This window comes from Chiloscyllium punctatum, chromosome 1, assembly GCF_047496795.1.
Source record: "Chiloscyllium punctatum isolate Juve2018m chromosome 1, sChiPun1.3, whole genome shotgun sequence".
Classification (NCBI taxonomy): Eukaryota; Metazoa; Chordata; class Chondrichthyes; order Orectolobiformes; family Hemiscylliidae; genus Chiloscyllium; species Chiloscyllium punctatum.
The window spans coordinates 32875807-32897994 of record NC_092739.1 but is presented as its reverse complement, the minus strand read 5'-3'; the positions used below and the strand labels follow the sequence as shown (position 1 = coordinate 32897994).

Below are 22188 nucleotides of genomic sequence, written 5' to 3'. Positions count from 1 at the left end.
AATGTGCAAACTCCACACAGACAGTTGCCTGAGGCAGGAATTTCCACATTGTAGGGAATCTAATCTAATCTATTCTATTCTATATGTACTAGTCACTGGATTGCATATGTGCACAACAATACACAAAAGGCTTAACATTAGCCCGATAGTGCTGTCTGCTTTGTTATGGCAGTGGACTCAATATTCACTGCATTCTCGACCAGTAATTATTGTCCACAGGATGGACAAGAGCAACCTACAAAGCCCATGACTTCTGTCACCATGAAGGATCAAAGCTGCATCTCCAAATTCCCTGCAAGTCACACACATTCCTGACTTAGACATGTATCTCATTACTCATTGTTACTGATTCAAAATCCTGTGGTACCGAGCCTAGTACTATTTGGCAGCACCATCACCAGAGGAGAAGAGCCATTCTGAAGAAGGGTAATAAACATCACTTGTCACTGTCACCCAAATGTCACATGAAAATTTGAAAAAAGTACTGGAAATAAAATGGATGAAGCAACATAAAAAAGCAGTACAAGAGAGGAAACTGAAAAGTATGAACAAAGTGTCAATAATGTTCCTAAAAACAAACAAAATAATTCAATTCAAAATAAAAGAATACAAGGGGTCAAACACTTAAACATTTCAAAATTTAACTGATACAAATATTAGATTGTTCAATTTTGAAATTCATCTCTGAGGGGCATTTAATATATCAGTTACATCTCAATGATGATCTCTTCAGGTTTCAACAGCCAGACAGACTCAGCCTTTTCAATACAGACACCAAAACAGTGAAGAGAAGTATTTCTGAGATGGTCTGTATGTGAAAGTTATTACATTAACATGAAACAAGAAATAGGAAAGTCCAGTGAGTGGGTGATAAAGTTATCCAGAAAGCTAGTTCTGAAACAAATACAGGCAAAATACCGTGGATGTTGGAGATCCAAGATGAAATGCTGGGGATACTCAACAGACTGAATCTCAGGTTTCTTTTGACTAATTGCCAGTTGTGACCGAGTTTTTTTTTGGAAAGGTTTCCTCTGTGAGGCCTAGCCAGTTCTCTTGCTATACCTTATCAAACCATCCACATTAATTAGGTCACCCCTGTGGCATCCCTCACCTCCAATTCCGCCCTTGTCCTGTCATGCACTCTTTCCAAACAAGTGGTCACATAATGGATATCCCAAAATTCACCAGCATCCTTTGTGCACGCACCATCTTTAAAAGCTTACTGTGCACCTGGAAATGTATGCTCTATCTAGAGATGCCCCGCACACTTTCTGACATTTACCCCAGACATGGCAGCCCAGGGCTGGGGGTGGGGATGGGGGTGGGGGTAGGGGAGATCAGTGCCCCATTGTGTTGGCTGGGACCTACAGGTTCTGCTGGATCGGGTTGTGCAAACGAGGGACTTCCTCTTTCCTCAGGATCAGGATGGACAAATATAACATCGAACCATGCCAGCCTGGGTTAAAACAGCTTCGACCATCTCGAGGCATGCCCAGTACTATAAGAAAAGGTCAATGCCTTTCTCCTCCGTCCCAGCATACATGCCAACAAGGCAAATGAAATACGAGCATGGTATCCAGCTAACCTTTTGAAAACAAACAGCCCTGCTTCAAAAGCATCACATAGAAGAGGATTCCACATTCTACCAACTACCTACATAAAAATCTTTTTTCTCTGATTTGTACCTTTTTTGCTGTTGAACTGCATTTTCCACCCACCTATCAATTTTTCCCCCAATCAAGGTTCTCTTGCAGTATTTCACTATCTCCATCACAATTTGTTATATTCAATTCAAATTTGGTGTCATCAATACGGTGGCACAGTGGTTAGCACTGCTGCCTCACAGCGCCAGAGACCTGGGTTCAATTCCCGCCTCAGGCGACTGACTGTGTGGAGTTTGCACGTTCTCCCCGTGTCTGCGTGGGTTTCCTCCGGGTGCTCCGGTTTCCTCCCACAGTCCAAAGATGTGCAGGTCAGGTGAATTGGCCATGCTAAATTGCCCGTAGTGTTAGGTAAGGGGTAGATGTAGATATAGATGTAGATGTAGATGTAGGGGTATGGGTGGGTTACGCTTCGGCGGGGCGGTGTGGACTTGTTGGGCCGAAGGGCCTGTTTCCACACTGTAAGTAATCTAATCTAATCTAATCTAATCTAATCTAATCTAATCTAATACATTCCAGTATTTATTGTTCCAGTCCAGATTATTCATGCATACAGTAAATTGGACTATGGATAGAATAGATACATGAACACATCTTCTGGCTGAAAAAAAACTTCTACAGGTTTTAATTTCTGCTGTCCACAACCTCCCTATCCACACAATAATATTCCTTTCAATTCTATTACAATAAGTTTCTATGCGGTACCTTATAGAACGTTATGAAAAATTCACAGAAAACCCATCAACCATAGAATTGAATAAGATTAACACCCCAAGACTCTGCCCAAGTCACAAATCTTTCAAATGGTTTGAATTCCATCAGCTATCTGGGAAGATAGCTTACGAATGCAGTCAAACCATTAGCAAACAATACAACCTATTCTCAGCTGTACTGGGGAGAGCAGACAAGGCTGGCCAAACCCTGAAGGAGTTGGCACTGGAATGAGCTTCTCATTCCAGTCCTTGAGATAGTGCCATGATTATTCTATCACCATTTTCTTTTAGCTGCTGCAGCCTCCATCTCCAGCCAATTCAGTTGGAGGGCAAATGTAGGTGATGAATAGTCATGTTTGCTTCTCCTCCAATTTGAGAAACACTTTACTCATTGTAAATGATCTCAATGGTTGTCAATTGATTCAATAATAAAGATTTCAAATCTGTAGAGGAATTAACTATCTAATTTTCATTCTATCTCATTATACAAGTTTTGCACTAAAATTATTCCGCTTGTAATGAAGGAACTAGGAAGAAAATGCTTAAATTTATCAAATTAAGACATATTTAATGACCTCCACTTATGTCTTAGTTGGAAGCAAAAATACCACTTCTGTCACTCTTTGGGGATTTTGCTCACACTGTAGCTTCTACTGCAATAGGTTTTCTGGATGTCGGGAGGGTGAAGTCTCTCACTGTCATTACATTGCAAGACCATGAAAAACCTCTTTGAATTTTCAGGGCCTTTTGAATAATGATAGTGATTTATTTTTTAACAGGCTGCATTTTACAGGAGATGGTAGATCCTAACTCCCCACATGATCACCGTGCAGCAATTTAACAATGAGTTAACTGCTTTAAATCAAGGCTTCACCCTTCTCTTGGGAGAAAATCCCACACAGAGACTGCTAGCCAAATGGATTGACTGCAACTTTGCAGTCCTACCAGAGCCAGCAGAGATGGAAAAAAAATCTCACTATGAGGGGAGCAGGAAAGAGCGGAGTCTTGCCCAGGAGGTAAGGAGGATTGGGCAATGGGGGATACTGGGTTCAAGAAGAAAAGTGGAAGGTTTGAAGGTGCGATAAACTTTGAGGGATTATCTTCAATGTGTGTAGGAAGCTGCAAAGGAGATTCTCCACCTCCTCACTTGCCCAACATCAGCCCGTACAATAAAACTGCCAGGAATTCCACATAATATGGACACTACTCCACCATAGTAAAAACCCACAATGAAGAGATGATTGTTTGAGCCATGGGTTGGCAAACTGCTCGTAGTCTCTCCCAACCCATGTAAAATGTCAGGTAGATTGAGAGTGGGAACGTATCCATTACATTTTATGCACTCGCTTTTGAAGCCACCAATGAGGTATGCAAATCCAGTCCACTGCTTCTTTAAATTGAAATTGGACAGAAATCTAAAATGTACGAACATTATAAGCCTCTCTGTTCATTTCTTTTTTTCTCTCTCTGAGAATTGATTTGTTTTCTACCCATTACTTTAATCTGAGACAAGGGGTCAGGAAGGTGGTATGTTACCTGTGTCACAGACATTTTCATAACTCTGTCTATTGTTAAATCAAAATAGGTTTACCTGAGACTTATTCCATGCAATTTCACTTCAGGTATGGCACAGAAACAGATGGTTCAGTGCAACTAATCTATGTCAGTGTTTATACCACCTCTCATGTTTTCCTATGTAATCATCATTTTAACCAACTAGCTGCTTCTCCCTCATGTGCTTATCTAGTTTCCACTTAACTGCAATTACGCAATTCACTTAAACTACTGCCTACAATAGTGGGTTTGACATTTTTTCTCACCTCTTTGGTAAAGAGGTTTCTTCTGAATTTTGTATTGGATTTCTTGGTGACCATCTTATATTGATGGTCTTTAGTTAGACTGTTTTCCTACACAAGGAAGTACTCCTGCATCCACTCAATTAAAACCTCACAAAATTTTAAAGGAATTGGTCAATAAAAGGTTCTCACCTCTGCAATGAAAGAAGTGATAAGCTGTAGTGCCCTGTGGTCTCTACATTTACGGATATCTGTTTTATATTAACCTGAGCCAGGCACTACATATGCAGTCAACCCATGTGAATATAAAAGAAAATGCACTCTCTGAAAAACAATGATGAAATTCAACACCCAGAAGGCTTAAATGATTAACTGTCTCGGCAATCTATCACTTACCAATGTTGTTTAAGCTTTAAAAATCTACTTCATCGCCTCTTAAAGCTGGTTTGATTATTAGCATTCCATGTGGTCAAACAATAATTTTCATGATAGTGCAATACAGCAGATTACAGCTCAAGTAAAAATACCCTATATCACCATGAAGATGAGCTAAATCCAAATAAACACACTCCTTGGAATTCAGCATTGATGTTAGATGTAACAACGTTCATGCTGTTCGTGTCATTTTATGCCTGTATGGGTTTCATGGAGAACAGCAAAAGTTAGATGGGCATTGAGAATCATGGCAACCTGTGAGTAACATAAGGGGAATTAGTTATTTTTAGATTAGATTAGATTAGATTACTTACAGTGTGGAAACAGGCCCTTCGGCCCAACAAGTCCACACCGCCCCGCCGAAGCGTAACCCACCCATACCCCTACATCTACATCTACATCTACACCTTACCTAACACTACGGGCAATTTAGCATGGCCAATTCACCTAACCTGCACATCTTTGGACTGTGGGAGGAAACCGGAGCACCCGGAGGAAACCCACGCTGACACGGGGAAAATGTGCAAACTCCACACAGTCAGTCGCCTGAGGCGGGAATTGAACCCGGGTCTCCGGCGCTATGAGGCAGCAGTGCTAACCACTGTGCCACCGTGCCGCCCACCAATGAGGAGAGACTGAACAAAGTTGGTTTGTTTTCACTTGAACATGGAAGGATGAGTGGCGACCTCGTACAAGTTTACAAAATTATGACAGGAATGGATAGAAAGGATAGTCAGTCTTTTTCCTAGGTTAGAAATGTAAATTATGAGGGGACATAGTTTTAGGTTAAGGGGGGGGGGGGAGGCAAAAGAGTTTAAATGAGAAGTGAGAGTTAAGTTTTTTACACAGAAGTTGGTAAGCACCTGGAATGCACTGCTAGTAGAGGTGTGGAAGCAGGTACAATAGTTAGATTTAAGAGGCATCTTGACAGATACATAAATAGGTAGGGAACCGAAGGATATGGACAGTGTTGAGGCAGAATGTTTTTAGCGTAAAAAGTCATCATGTATCGGCAGAAGCTTGATGAGCCAAAGAGTCTGCTCCTGTGACATATTGTTCTTTGGAACTAAGGGTGTGGTGGAGAACTGTGAGAGATATAGAGACACAGTTGTCCAGGATTTCAGCCCAGGAGTCTTAATTGTTATTAGATACTGTTGCTGTAATGCAGATATTCTCATCCTATGAAACCTATGTCTCTTCCATAGTTCCTTACACCTGTCATGTTTCCTCCATGTCCCATTACAACCCTGGCTTCTTCCATGATCTACCCATGCACATTCCATTCTCTTCAGTCCCCTTCTATCATCCCTGCATCCTCCACATGCTCCACTTACCTATATGCAGCAGGTCCACAAATCAACGTGCCACATAATAATCACGGAAAGTGTTTGACATTTTTGTGAAAAAAATCACTATTTCAAACATCATCTTAGAAAAAGTAACTGCTGTTCTTACAAAATTATGGTAGTTTGAATAAGACAGAGCTATTTGGCAACAATTATAAAAACCTTATTCCACATTGTACCCGTTAACAATATGTAATTAAACAGGCATTGAAAAACCAAAGGAAAGAGAAAATAATGTAACCTCAAAAAAGTTACTCCATTGAATTTTACACATGCCTTCAATCTATATAAGCAGACCATTTACTGCTCTGATTTCAACAGTGAGCCTTAGGTTTCAGTCAACCATTCATAATGATGCCATCTGCTAATGACATCAACTTAACCGGTGGCCAGACATCTGTATTGATTATTAGTTGCAATCTTCATTAATTCAATCTAATATTTACAAACCAACCGATACTCACTAATGCAAACTCCTTATTGAGAATCATTTGCTCAGCCAGCACTGACTCATTGTGGAAGAGATGAGGTTGCATGTGACTCCACATGTGAGGAAACCACCAGAATTCATTCACATACTTCAGCAGCAGATCATCTCCTTCATCCTCTGCAAATGTTCCTGAAATGATCACACTTGTGTCAGTTTTGTAAACAGTACAAACTATAGATCATGATAATTGGATCAAAACAGTTTCTGGAATTAAGAGGAAATAACAGCATAAGATACACTTTACAGTGTTAAGGCTGAACAACAGTAGGGACACTGGGCAGGTAAAGTAGTAAGGTACTGTGAAAGCTCTTAGTTAACATAAAGTCTATGATCATGGCCATAAATGATCTGCACATTCTTGAAATTAACATTTAGTTGATGGAAAGTGAGGATTTATACTTGAATTATGATGTCACATAGCTCAGGAATTCAGTGAGTCAAGAAAAAAAATTGTCCTAACACTCGCTGCTCGTGTTTTAAATATGGAATTGGTGCCCATGGGCAGTCTCTGGGTAGCAAACAAGTACCGTTCTGAAGTCCGTTCTGAAGTCAATTTGTCCACAAGTTACAACATAATGCAGGATAAAGTAAAGAAGCTGCTTACAAGTACTGGAAATGTTTGTATATCAGGTCTTTAAAATTAAATCCCTATATGGGACTGTGCTCTTAAGCATGAGTTAGACGCTTGCAAATTGGGGACCCCCTGTATACTAATTTGTTAAAACTCCTCTATGGCTTCCTGAAGTGAACCAGAAATGTAAAATATCAGAAATATGATTATTTTCTTTACAGCAGTCAAGGTCATTTTGCTGTAGGCTATTTACCTAGCCAAACTTACATAGCTCATGAGAAAGACCTAGGAACTTTCACCTCAGTCAATACATCCTACTGGCACACTTTGGCTCTCCTTTGGTCTTGCTTACTTTACTGGTTTTCCTTAAATCCTGAGTTACTATCACCTTATATATATGCACCACATTAAGTGAGATTTGAGCATTGTCAAAAAAAAACACATTTTGTTAAAGCTTTTTATCATGCACTCATCAGAATAAGTCATAAGAATGCCAAGTCACGAGGAAAAACCAACATTGTCACTGCGTGAGAGGAGAGTGCTGACTGGTTGGCAAATGGACTCTGATTGGTGGTGTTGTTGTTGCCATGGAGAACGCACCAGCCAGTGATGATTTACAGTTTACAGCCAGGCTTTATTTAAACTTAAAACGGACAGGTTCACTTTGATCCAGTCAATAGCTGTCACCTATTTTAATGTGTTGAAACAGGCACTGTGCATGTATGTGCTGTTTATGTCTGCAAAGAATAGGGCACTAAGCATTAATGCACTGAGCTTTCCTGTATGTGTTACTGTGCTAAATTACAAATTCAACTGACAATCCTAGATTTGTTCCAAATAAAATGCTTTGCACACTCAGGAACATCTATTCTGTACTAAGACAAATTTTGTCTTACTGCAGAATCACATCTAATGTTGGACACTGCTGTGACTTTTGTAAGTGTGACCTGGTTAGGTATGATCAGTAGCTTGCTTGTTCCAAACAACCAAAATAATATGCTGTTGGATACAATCTGCCAATCTTTGGCACATACAGCTGACATGCCTATCACCATCACTGGAATTCATACAAAGTGTTACGCATTTGTGTAATATGCCGGAAAGTCTTTTTGATGTGGTGCCTGCATCCTATTAGTGGTGAACATCACTCCAGTTACTGTTGCATAGTAGCAGGCTGGAAGAACTAATTTCAGCTTTGCTCAAAGTTTTGACATTCCTTATCTTCCAAGGTGATCTGTGGTAGATTGCTTCTATAAGGTGAGAGGCAAGTGGGACCAGACAGACTGAGGCCAGCAGAAGTGAGGACAGAGCGTGAGAAACCATAGCAAGTGGTGTCATGGCAAGTGAAGTTGGAGCAAGGAGAGGAGAAACTGGAGAGAGAGCGCGGCTGAGAGAAGCAGGAACTCAGAGATCTCAGCTAGAGGGAGGGTGGGGCCAGTGATATTACCAAGGCCAGTTACCCTCGGTAAGTGAGTCTGCAAAGAGGAAGGAAACGATCAGAAAAGAGGGGGAAGATTTATCTCATAAATATTTACATTTCTATGCCAAAGCATCTCAAAGCATAGTGTGAATTACTTGAAGTGCTGTGACTGTGTAGAGTTAAACATGCAACTGTTTTGCAGTGACCTCTACATTCTGTGGTAAGTTTATGGTGATGGGTTTTTTTGTGCATTAGCGTGTGTGTCAGTTATTCTAAAAACAATCTGTCTATCTCAATCTGAGATGGGATGGGCATGGTCATTCAGTGGCTCGCACTGCTGCCTCACAGTGCCAAGTACCCCGGTTTGATTCTATCCTGGGTTGAATGTCTGCACGGGATTTGAATATTCTCCCCATATCTGTGTGTGTTTCCTCCACTGTCCAAAGATGTGCAGGTAAGGGGGATTGGCCATCCTGTGCCCAAAGATGTGTGGGTAAGGAGGATTGGCCATCCTGTGCCCAAAGATGTGCAGGTAAGGGAGATTGGCCATCCTGTGCCCAAAGATGTGTGGGTAAGGAGGATTGGCCATTCTGTGCCCAAAGATGTGTAGACTAGATGAGTTAGCCATGATTAAGGTGGGGTTATGGGGATAAGACGGGGGGTGGGTCTGTCTGGGATGCTGTTTGGAGGGTTGGTGCAGACTTGATGGGCTGGATGGCCTCTATCTGCACTGTAGGGAATTCTATGATTCTATGAAGTTAAGCCTGTTATCATGCTAATTTAAGAACTGTGCTGTCTTACAATCAAAACCATCCCTTTTTGTTATGATTTTGTGTTTGATGGAACAATGATGATTTTTGAAGCTCGAGTTGAATTCTTCTAATACTGGTTATGTGCTAGTCCAAATACCCCATATGTCAACACAAATACAGCACATAATGTCACTTATGTGACTGTATGAGCAATTTATAAGCAGCCTCTGAAAATAAATATGTAGCCCTTGTGAAAGCCTCATGAGGAGAAAATACTTTGACCTCTACTCTGGGCTTTAAAAGATTAAGAGGTGATCTCATTGAAATACAAGATTGTTAAGGAGCGTGACAACATGGACACTGAGTGGTTCTTTCTGCTGGCTAGGAAATTGCAAACACGAGTCTCAGGATGTGGGCTGGATCATTGAGGGCAGAGGTGAGGGAAGAAAAAATTTAGAGCATTGTTAATTTTTTTAAAACAAATTCTGCAGTAGAGTATTGTCAAACCCATCCACCACCTTAAACATTCACTCGCTCCACCACTGGTGCATAGTGGCATAAGTGTGTACCATAAACAAGCTGCAATGCAGCAACTCACCAAGGTTCCTTCGACAGCACCTTCCAAACCTGCGACCTCTACCACCTAGAAGACAAGGGCAATAGACTCATGGGACTTCTAACACCTGCAAGTTCCCCTCCAAGTCACTCACCATCCTGACTTGAAATTATAGCACCATTCCTTCATTCTCACTGAAACAAATTTTTCAAGTTCATACATAAAAGCACTTTGAATGTACCTACACCAGGTGTAATGCAGTAGTTCAAGAAGGTGGCTCACCAATACCTTCTCAAGGATGGTTAGGAATGGGCAACAAATATTGGCCTTGTCAGTGACACCCACATCCCAAGGAAAAAAAAAATTAAAAATCAGATTGAAATGGAGAGAATGTTGGTCTCTGAAGGGGTATATAAAGTGGGTAGGAATGTGGAGTTGAGGGAGAAGGCCAACCAAGTTCTCACTGAATAGCAAAATCGTCTTGAAGGACAACATAGTTAACTCTTGCTCAAATTTCTTATGTTGTTATGTTCATTAAGGTCACACCTCTGCTGGTGCCTGAATTTCATGGCGACAATATTTTGTGTTTTATATCACATATCTACAAGTGTTGCTTTTCTTTCATGTAGCAATCAGTCCATTTAATTATGTTCTGTAAAACAGGTTTGGACATTTCTATATGCATTGTTTATTTCACAACTTATTGCATCTGCACTGGTTATTAGTGGCTGATAATTTTTAGTTTAACTGGCAATAGCCATTACCAGCAAGGAACATGAATGAAATATAATTGACCAAGATTCTTTTGTTACTAGAGTATATTCTGGATGAAAAAGATTGTGTGAAAACTGCAACACATTCAAGTGACATATTGCGTGGGGAACCTTGGGTCATCTTTTATGTTATCAAGCTATTCATGTTTTAAAGGAACTATTTATATTAATTGCATCATAGCAAAATACAATATAGAAGGTCATTTCGGTCTTCAACCTCATGCCAGCTCTTTGCTAGATCTATCTAATTAATCATATTCTTACCCCATAGCTCTGTGTTTTTCCTTTCATGCAATCATAGAGTCATAGAGTTGTACAGCACGGAAACAGACCCTTTGGTCCAATCCGTCCATGCCAACCAGATATCCCAACCCAATCTAGTTCCACCTGCCAGCATCAGCCCATATCCCTCCAAACCCTTCCTATTCATATACCCATCCAGATGCTTCTTAAAGGTTGCAGTTGTACTAGCCTCCACCACTTCCTCTGGTAGCTCATTCCATACACGTACTACACTCCGCATGAAAAACGTGCCCCTTAGGTCCCTTTTATATCTTTCCCCTCTCACCCTAAACCTATGCCCTCTAGTTCTGGATTCCCCCACCCCAAGGAAAAGATTTTGTCTATTTATTCTATCCATGCCCTTCATAATTTTGTAAACCTCTATAAGGTCACCCCTCAGCCTCCAACGCTCCAGGGAAAACAGCCCCAGCCTATTAAACCCCTTCAACTTTCTTTTGAATATTACTATACAGCATAAATCTATCAAATCTTTCAAGCAGTGCACATTCGGTCACGCAGATTGTTTGCAAAAACAAGTTTGAACATGTTGCCTCTTATTTATTTGCAAATTAACTTAAACCTATGTTCCCAAAATATTAACTCTGATTTCTCTCCACAGATTCTGCCAAACCTGTGGAAATTTCTATTTTTGTTCCCCAATTACTATTTTTGCTGCATTTTCCTCTTGCTTCTCCCATCAACAGCGCTCATCATTTTGAACAACTCTATCAAGTCTCCTCCTATTCACCCAGGGTGAGCTACTTCACCTATTCAAGTCTCTCCTTGTGACTAAAGTCCCTCATTACCAGTCCCATTCCAGCAAATCTCTTCTGAATTCCCTTTAAAATGTGAAAACCCTCCTCCACCCTTTCTATAGCGCCCAAGTTGATTATAATTGAAGGTGAGTAAAGGATTTGCACCAAGTAATTCTCTCACTATTTTCCTTGAATATGCTCATGATTCTAAATGTGTTTTCAACAACCCTCACTAAATAAGGGATCACCCGGTAAAGTCAGAGATGAGGAGAGATTCCTTCTCTTAGATGGGTAGTGAATCTATGGAGTTTTCTACTGCAGAGGGCTGTAGAGGCTGGTTCATAATCTATAATCTATATTATAGCAAGGCTGAGAGAAACAGATTTTTAATCAGTAAGGGAATCAAAGATTATGGGGAAAAGGCAGGAAAATGAAGTTGTTGGCTATCAGATCAGCTGTAACTCACTGAATGGGTGAATGGCCTTATGGCTTTTCTTGTCACCTTCAAAGTCTAATGTATAAATGTAGCAAAACCTTCCTGTTCCTGCATCCCTTTCAACGTGTTCCATTTTGTTTGTATTACTTATCCTCATTCTGCCCACTTCTCTGCATTAAAATTGCTGCCCATTTCCTCAGTCTGTCCATTTCCTTCTGGAGTCTACACAGTTTACTCCATTTCGGAGTTTAACATCATCTGCTAATTTAGAAATTTTGCCTTGCACATATTCAAGTCCAAGTCATGAATGCAAGTCAAAAAGATTATTAATCCTAATACAGTCTGACTGAACATTTCGAGAAGATGACTAGGTTGTGGGTGAGGGTAGTGCAGCTGATTTGGTTGACATAGACTTCAGTGAGGCTTTTGACAAAATCCTGCATGGAAGATTGATTAAGAAGCTAAGAGCCTGTGGAATCCAGGACAATTTGGCAAAATAGATTCAAAATTGGTTTGGTGGCAGTAAGCAGCAGGTGATTGTCAAAGTATGCTTTTGTAATTGGAAGCCTGTGTCCACTGACATACCACAGTATTCGGTACTGGGTCTCTTGCTGTTTGTTGTGTATGTTAATGACTTAGACACGAATGCAGGAGGTATGATCAGTAAGTTCACAAATGACATGAAAATTGGTCATTTTGCAAATAGCGAAGACGAAAGTCTTAAATTACAAGACAATATAGATAGGTGATGGGGAAAGAGAAGGGCTTATGCCTGAAACGTCGATTCTCCTGCTCCTCGGATGCTGCCTGGCCTGCTGTGTTTTTCCAGCACCACATTTTTCAAATATAGATAGGTGAGTCAGATGTGCTGAACAGTGCCAAATGAAATTTAATCATGAAAAGTTTGAGGTGATGCGTTTTGGGAAAACTAACAAGGTAACGTTGAATGGTGGGGCCTAAGAAATACAGAAAGTAAGAGGGACCTTGGTATGTATATCCACAGATCTTTGAAGGCAATAGAACAGGTGGATGAAAAGGCATATAAGGTACTTGCCTTTATTAGTCAAGGCATGGAATAAAAGGGCAAGGATATTATGAAAGAGTTGTATGTATTAATTAGACCATTGCTGGAGAACAGCTCTGGTCCCAACATATATGAAAGTAGTGATTGTACTAGAGACAATGTAGAAGCGATTCATTAGAAGGTTGTCTGTGCTGGAGTGTTTCAGCTATGAAGGGAGACTGGCTGGGCTTGGCCTGTTTTTCTTAAAGCAGAGAAGGCTGAGAGGGGATTTGAATGAGGTGCAAAAGGTTCTGAGGGAAAAACCTTGCCCTTAGTGGAGGGATCAATCGGCAGGTAGTACAGCTTAAAGGTAATGAGTAGGATGATTTCGAGGGTATTTGAGGAAAAACATTTTAACTCAGAGGATTATGGGTATCCAGATCTCTCTGCCTAAAAACGTGATCGAGGTGACAAATCCCAAGAAATTTAGAGAATATTTAGATGAAATTTGAAATATTATATGATGAGTGGCATGGAGCTGATAGGGTGAAAGGCCATTTTCCATGATGTAAAATCTCTCTGATTCTATAACACTTTGCTCCAGTTTGCTCGGCATGGACAAGTTGTGCCAAAGGATCTGTTTCTGTGCTGCATGGCTCTATGAAAAAGAACCATCTCCTTCTATCATTCCTTCAACTAATTCTGCACTCAAACTAACATTGTCCTTTAATTCCATCAATGTTCGTGGTACTAAAAAGGTTATTAATCAGTACTCTAACAAATGCACTCTCATTTTTGCCCACTTTATTCCCTGGAACTATACCGAGTGCTGCTTTCTTCCTGAAACGTCCTGATCAAAATTATTCACAAACACTTTTTGGAATTTTCCCTCTTGCCATCCTCACCTTTTTTGCCCCTTTCATTGATTAATTCCTTAAAGAATGGAAAAGTAACAAAGTTCAACATTATGAGCTCTGATTATCATATGTTTTAATTTGTCTACAAATTAGTTTCTTCATCTCCTTCCCAGTAGCTTGGTGGCCTGTAGCAAACACTCTGTGGTTTAATAACTTCCTTACTGTTCCTTCAGCCTAACTGATTGGATTTGACCTTCATCCATGAGCATCTCTCTCCAGTGTTGGGATAATTATTTTGAGCAGTTTTGCCACGCTCCCTCCTGTTTTAGAAAGTGAGATATAGGAGCAGAATTAGGTCATTTGGTCCACTGAGTCTGCTCCACTATTCAATCATGACTGATATGTTTCTCAATCCTATTCTTCTCCCAGAAGGTATGTCAGCCTTGATTCCCTTACGAATCAAGAACCTATCTATCTTTGTGTTAAATACATTCAATGCATTACTTCCACAGCCTTCAGCGACAATGAGATCCATAGAAGCACTACGTATCTCAGTTCAAAAAGGTCATCACTTCACTCTGAGGCTGTATTCCTCAGGTCCGAGTCTCTCCTTCTAGTGAATACACCTTCTCCAAGTTCACTCTATCCAGGCCTCTTAGTATTCTGTCTTCAATGAGACTGTCTCTCAACCTCATCCGTCTAAACTCCATCGAGTACACAGCCAGAGTCCTCAGCCGCTCCTCATATGACAAGGCTTTCATCCTCAGCATCTTTCTTGTGAACCTCTTCTGGATACTTTTTATGCCAGCACATCTCTTCCTTAGAGACAAGACCCAAAACTGCTCACAATATTTCAAATACAGTCTGACTAGAGCCTTTCACAGCCTCAGTAGTACATCCTTTCTCTTATATTCTAGCCCGCTTGAAATGAATGCTGACATTACATTTGCCATCCTAAATGCCAACTGAACCTGCATGTTAACCTTAAAAGAATTCTGAACTAGAGCTCCCAAGTCCCTTTGTGCTTCAGATTTCTAAAGTCTTTCCCTGTTAGGAAAATAGTTTATGCCTCTATTCTTCCTACCAAAGTGAAATACCTCATTCTTTCCCACACTGTATCCTATCTGCCACTTCATACAAGGGAATGCGTGCAAGGTACAGTGGCACCTGCAGCTAAAGGTATACCTACATGTAACTGAAATCTAAGAGACAGACTTTGGTGCAGTTGCCGGATCATATTATTTAAAACAAATCTCTTAGATTGAATTAATTAATCCCAGTATTTAAACTTTTGTATTCCAGTTTGCATAAAGCACTTAACACCACCTTCACATTGCACACAAAATATCCTCTCTTACTAAGGTCCTGTTGTCACTCTTTTCACAAGCCATTTCATTTAGTTGATACTACCAGCTCCAATTATACACAGCATTGATCTGGTATCTTTGGTGATCACCAGTTTAACCAGAGCTAACAATCCTTTCCTACACAGCAAATCATTCACTAAGATTGTGACAATTCAAACTCCTGTCATCAATAATTAAACTGTCTTCTGACCCCTTGCCCCTGCAATGTTTACCTCCAAAGCTGAAAGAGAGCCATTGGAATTGTCTAAAGCTACCTTCTCTGCTTACTTTTTTCTTTCCATATCCTATCCCTCTCCTTGTCGCCCTGCTTTTCCTCTGCCTGACTCCTGCTACATTCTCTCTCTCCAGAAAAACTCCTCGTCTCACCATATGCACCTTTGATATTCTCCCTAAGGCCTCCTGACAACATAACTGCTCCTTAATTTAATTGCTATGACAGCTTTAAACCTGTTTCTGCCAATTCTTAAGAAATGTCTTCCCAAATTCCCTACATGGCAACACTTCTATCTCTCTCTCCCCAGCTTTCAAAACTTTCTTAGAATTTCTCTTCGCCAAAGATTCCCAGTCACTTTTCATAATTCTGTAACCATTACTTGACATCTACTTCTTTATCTGTTTAAACAATATTTACTTGCCTTCCCAATTTGTCCTGTGTTGCGAGTTGCATTATGTAAAAGCACAAATTTCACTTGGGAACAAATATATTTCAGCAAAATCAGAGTTGAGTTGTTTTTTCCTGTATATTCTCACCTGTGTGGTAGAATTTTCCAGAATATCCGAGGTTGAAAGTAAAGTTGGGAACTTGGGTGCGCAAGAGGTTTTGAGTTTCAAGTAATGCCTAAAAACAAAACAAATCAGAACATGATTGTAGCAGGATATGGTTTTTTAACAAAATATATTTGACTGTTATGGACTAGGCCAGGCTACTCAAAACATTCTTAAGCATGCAGCCCAGACCATAACTTTGCAATTTGTTTTGGGAAGTGTACAGTGAATATTTCCCGGAGTAAGTTAGCTATGTTGACTATCAAGTTTTAAAACAGACAAACATTTATTCACAAAATTACACAATGAAACAAAGAACAGAATAAAGAACCTCGACAGAATTCAGTCTATCCAACTAGACTTAATTATGCTGTTCTGAATATACACAACAGACCCACTAAGCAAATCCCCAAAGCACAGTAAAAATGAAACAAATGCTTACTGGTTGAAGTAAGAAGGGCAGAAGGAGAGAAAATATAACGGTCCGTTTTTACATTGCTGAACTCCTAACTAGTTCTGAACTGAACTGCTCAGCTTTCAGAACTGACCACTCCCCTTTCATTATTCAGGTCACTTCTAAAACATGACTACATTGTCCTGACATTATATCTGTTTACATATAAGCAAAAGGCCTCTCAAAATCCTTTTTTATGTCTGTACCAAACTAGCCACCTTAGAAATGGGAGCTGTTTATGACCCCTCTGAACAAAACCACAGACACTGTATCCTTGAGAAAAGTAACAGCTTTTTAGAAAAAGAGGATCAGCTTTGTGACATTGATCGCGATGCTGAAAGTAACTGTCAAATTTACTTTTTGCTCCTGTTAATAGAAGAGACTTCAATGAAATGCAATTTGTATTTTTAGTTCAGTCTAATGAAAGCCATGTGACACCACAATCTTTAGTTTAATGAATACTTTCAAAGTGAAATATAATGAGCTCCACAAATAAAACAGCATCAAAATGTGTGTTGATTTGACTGTTTAGGAAGTATTGCTTTATTAACAGTTGATTGACTAGATCTAGCTTAGCCAGAAGCAAGAAAAACTAGATTTACATATAGAATATTATGTATATAGATCCCTGAAAGTTGCCACCCGGGTAGATAGTGCTGTTAAGAAGGCATACAGTGTATTAGGTTTTTTTGGTAGAGGGATTGAGTTCCGGAGCCCTGATGTCATGCTGCAACTGTATAAAAATGCTAGTACAGCCTCACTTGGAATACTGTGTGCAATTCTGGTCGCCCCATTACAGGAGGGATGTGGAAGCATTGGAAAAGATGCAGACGAGATTTACCAGGATGTTGCCTGGTCTTATGAGGAAAGGCTGAGAGACTTATGTCTGTTCTCATTGGTGAGAAGAAGGCTAAGAGAGGCTTTAATAGAGCCATCCATGATGATCAGAGGAATAGATAGGGTGGAGAGTGAGAGTCCTTTTCCTAGGATGATGACATTGGCTCGTATGAGAAGGCATAGCTGCATATTGAGGGGTGATAGATTTAAGACAAATGTTAGAGGCAGGTTCTTTACTCAGAGTGGTAAGGGCATGGAATGTAGTTAACTCATCTACATTAAGGGCACTTAAACAGTCCATGGATAAGCATATGGATTATGATGATGGGGTGGTGTAGAGGGGTGTTCTTAGATTAGTTCACAGGTCGGCACAACATTGAGGGCTGAAGGGCCTGTTCTGCCTTGTATTGTTCTATGTTCTAAGAGCTGATTAACGAGGAGGCACCAGCAGAAAATGGAATGCTGACTTTGTAACAGTTCATAATACTTTCTGCAGCCATTAGAACAACTGCTCATTTTTTGGCAAAGTGTATGCAAATAAGGATGTTATGTCATGGTACTGCCACACAGCTATTTTCTGTTATTTTACCTCATTCAAACCCTTTTCTGCTGCCTTTATACCATTTGTTGAATGCCTACTCTTGCCTTCTCAGCCAACACACAGTTTCCTACAATGAGCTACCCTTTTTGGAAGAGGGGGAAAAGTAATGGAAAATTACCAAGCCAGAGATTGATTATTCAATTGATTTATTGTTGTCGCACGTCCCAAGGTACAGTGAAAAGTGTTGTTTTCAATGCTATACAGGGAGTTCGCACCATGCAAAGTGCATCAGGGTAGCAGAACTGAGTGCAAAGAGAGAGAGAGAGAGAGAGAGAGAGATCAGAATTAACATTGGAGAGGTCAATTCAAAAGTCTGATAACAGTGGGGATGAATCTATTCGTATGCGTATTCAAACTTTTATATCTTCTGTCTTACTGAAGAGGATGGAAGAGAGCATAACCCGGGACAGAGGGGACTTTGATTACATTGATGGCTTTCCTGAAGTAGTGAGAAACGTAGACACAGTCAGTGGATGGAACGCTGGGTTCTGTAATGGACTGGATTGCATTCACGATTCTCCGTAGTTCCTTGCGGTCTTGGGAACAGCATTTGCCATACCTTGCTGTGATGCATCCAGATAGGATGCTTTCCATGGTGCATCTATTAAAAATTGGTAAGAGTCCTTGTGGACATGCCAAATTTCCTTGGCCTTCTGAAGAAGTGGAGATGTTGTTGTGCTTTCTTGACTGGTGCATCGACCAAGACATGGATGGACCAAGACATATTATTGGTGATCAGCGCTCCCAGGGACTTGATGCTCTTGACCCTCTCCATCTCAGTACCATTGATGCAGACAGGGACGACCCCTCCACTCCACTTTCTGAAATCAATGACCAGCTCCTGCATTTTGCTGACGTTGATGAGAGATTGTCTTTTACATCAGGATGTCAAGCACTTAGTCTCTGTCCTGTAGTCTGTCTCACTATTGTTCGAGATCTAACCTACAATGGTTGTGTAGTCAGCAAACTTGTAAATGGAGTTAGGGTGGGATTTGACCACATAGTCATGAGTGTGTAAGGATGTTTCTACACTTATACAGTGTGTAAGTGATGCTTTTCCAGAGGTACATGGCAACCACAGGCTGGTATGTTCATATCAGTGTCTACAGGGGCAAATGTTTCTGCGTCTGACTAAGAAGTAGTGCTTGCAGTAGCTTCCTTTTCCAAAGAAAGTATAAACAGAATTATGTCACATGTTGCAAGCTGACACAGTCACCTCCAACACAGGCACTGCTTTGTCAGTGACTCTAAAAATTACATTTGGCCTCAACATTTATATCAAGGATCAATCTAGCCTGCTGGTTTGTTCATTGGTAACATTAACATTGTGGTTCTGTATAAAAACATCAACTGAATCACTAACCCATTATTTTGAAGTTGCAACACTTTTATGAGTATCACCTTGGACAAGCTGTCACGCACTAACATTTTATTTTCAGGAATGCTTTAAATGCTTAACTGATTGATGATTAGACATGCAACATGAAAGGAATCCATTGTCCCAATGTGCACCAGAACACCAAATATTCAAGCAAACTCTTACCTCCTTTGTTATGTTGCTATGTTTTGAGCAACTCACTATTCAAGAACCATTTAACCCAGCAAGACAGGTTTCAAAATGATTCCTGGGAGAAAAGTGCAATGTTCTACAACTCCTGCGTACTTTCCCAGGACTCACAGGAAACACTGTTACAAAATGAGCAGAGTCACTATTAAGCACATTATCTACGTAATGAAGACAGGCTTCAGGCGTGTAGCTTGACCACAGCATTTTCTGCATTTTTATCAGATCAGAGATCTTAAGGATAGCTATGGTGTTCTGACTACTGTACAATTCTGACTGAAAAAGATAGCTTCATGGAGGACTTGAAGAGTCATCTTGAAGGAGCAGCAGAGGAACTAACCAAAGGATCAACACGTTGAATGGGAGATCAACCTGTTGTTGACTGCAAGAGTCATCATGAAACACGTAAATCAGAAACTTTCAGGTTTGTTTATTTCTCACACTGGAGTTGATAGTCACTCTCAATAGCTTCTCTTTCCATTTTATTCACTAGTACTTTTGGATTCCACAGAGATCTTCACTTGGCTTCCTACTATTTCTCATCCGCAACCTGCCTCTCATTGACATTATCGAGAACAATAACCTTAGATTCCAAATGTACACTGATAACACTCAGATATATCTCATCACCAGCCCCTTTGATCTCTCCGCTCTCTCAGATTTGACGCAATGCTGGCCAGGCATCTGGCAGTGGATGAACAAAGAATTTCCCCAACTAAATATTAGGAAGAAAACGCCAGCATTTGCCACCCATCCCTAAAGATATTCTAGCAGAATGCCTTCATAAACCATTTCAGAGGGCAATTAATAGTCAACTACATAGCTGTGGGCCTGCAGTAGGCCAGGTAAGGATTGGAGATTGCCTTCCCAACAGGCCATTAGCGAACCAATTGTTTTCATGGTTACAATCACTGAAACTAGCATTCCATTCCAGATTAATTCATTGAACTTAAATTTCATCAGTTACCACAGGAAATAAGACTCCATGTTCCCAGGATCTCTCTCCCATTTGATAATGCTTTTCTGAAGCTCTATGGAATGTTGAAAGTATTATTTGAACATTGGACTATTAAACTATATCTGATCACAAAAATAATGTCAAACTTTTCTCAGTACAGGCTGATATATCCTCCTATAATCCTCCTGATAAGAGGAAATATCAAAACTTCACACAAAAAAAGAACAATATTGATTATGTCTTACTGCGTGTATATGTGAGAGTTTGAATATGTGTATTTGTAACTGTATGTGTCTATATGTTAATATGCATATCTGAGAGTATCGGAGTTTGTACAAAACTGAGTAAATGTGCACGCCTTAGCCACCTTAACACCACACTGTCCTCCAGATCAAGTGTGTGGTTTATAAACCCTTAAATCTAATTTCTTCAAATGGATGTGGCTCTTGTAAAGCAGTAGCTAAGTTTTGTGTTGGATCTACTGCAGATCCTTAGCTGTGGAACTCTTGTTTGGTTGACCTGGCATTGTATCTTTTCAGTCATAATACACAAGCATTGTACATTTGGCACGACAGGTCAAATATGCTGGCATTCTGAAAGATGGTAGCATCATGTATGTGCCCATTCCTGCCATGTTAATATAGCTAGTTATTGGATGTATATGGGCCTTGAACAGCAGGGAAACAGGTTTAATAGTGCAAACAAGATTAGTGAAGCCCTGTGAGGCTCCTGTCTCCAATCCAACCCCAGACTTCTGGAGACAGAAGAAAAAACAGCCCTTTTCAATCTGGCACCACATGTCCCTATGGTAGCAATTTGAGCATCTGAAGAGAAACGACAGACTGCCCTAGGGCTTTTGTCATGAATCTGCTGGCTTTTTAAATACACTGAAGCTTTCATGCACTCCACAGACTGAAGCTCCAATTCCAGTCTGGTGCTACATAAGTACTCAGGTTTTTAGGGCTTATTGAGATATTGTCTGTCACATTTCACTCTCTCTCATTATGGCCTCGATAAAGAAAATGAAGTACTTAAATCCTTTAGATATCATGATAGACAAAACAATCAAAGTTTTGGCATTAAGCCCATAATGGGTACAATTTACAATAGACAGCTGTGACCCTAACCTCCATAACATAATCTGGTGGCATGACTACTGGACAAATGTTGAGGAGCCTCAATAGAATGAAGTTCCTCATTGCTGCCAGACTTCCTGACTACACTAGAGTCATTTAGCTGCTGCATAGCGGAGTCTGCTCCCAAGAACTGCTAGTCACTTAAAGGTCGGCAGCTTTCTGCTACTGGCAGTGCCATTGGGAGCAGCGACTATGGCCAATTTGGCATAGTGACTCACGCAGATGATCGCCAATGGATCCTCTCGGGTTGGATAAATACCTTTGGAATTGAAGGATAGAGTTACCCATCATGGAATTCCTAGTCTCTGACCTGCTCTTATACATTATTTACATGACTGACCTAGCTCATCATCTGGTCAATGGTACCATTCAGGATATTAATGGTGAACGATTCAGCACTGGTAATGCTTTTTAATGTAAAGGGGAGATAGCTTGTTAGATACATTTCTGCTGGAGATGGTCATGGCCTGGTACTTACGCCATGTGAATGCTACTTTCCATTTATTGGCTCAAGCCTGAATATTGGCCACGTCTGGCCAGATTTCAGAACAGAATGCTTTAGTATCTAAGGAGTCATGATGACATTGAATATGTCCAATCATCAGTGAGAATCCCCACTTCTGACCTTATGATGAAGGGAAGGATCATTGATGAAGCAGC

The 22188-nt window shown here is 40.4% G+C and overlaps 1 protein-coding gene across 20 annotated transcripts in view; it reads right to left on the bottom strand.

The window, feature by feature from the left end:
• The window catches only part of LOC140488060 (bifunctional heparan sulfate N-deacetylase/N-sulfotransferase 4-like), a 905491-nt gene that overhangs the window by 122670 nt on the left and 760633 nt on the right, over window positions 1–22188 (bottom strand). For 19 of the 20 annotated variants that reach the window (XM_072587776.1, XM_072587868.1, XM_072588130.1 and 16 more), the window contains 3 exons: window positions 15964–16051; window positions 9783–9827; window positions 6416–6570 (listed from right to left, as the gene is read on the bottom strand). In XM_072587776.1, coding sequence (XP_072443877.1) covers window positions 6416–6570; window positions 9783–9827; window positions 15964–16051 — 288 coding nt within the window. The remainder of the gene's footprint in view (window positions 1–6415; window positions 6571–9782; window positions 9828–15963; window positions 16052–22188) is intronic. The other variant, XM_072588796.1, reaches the window with a different exon arrangement.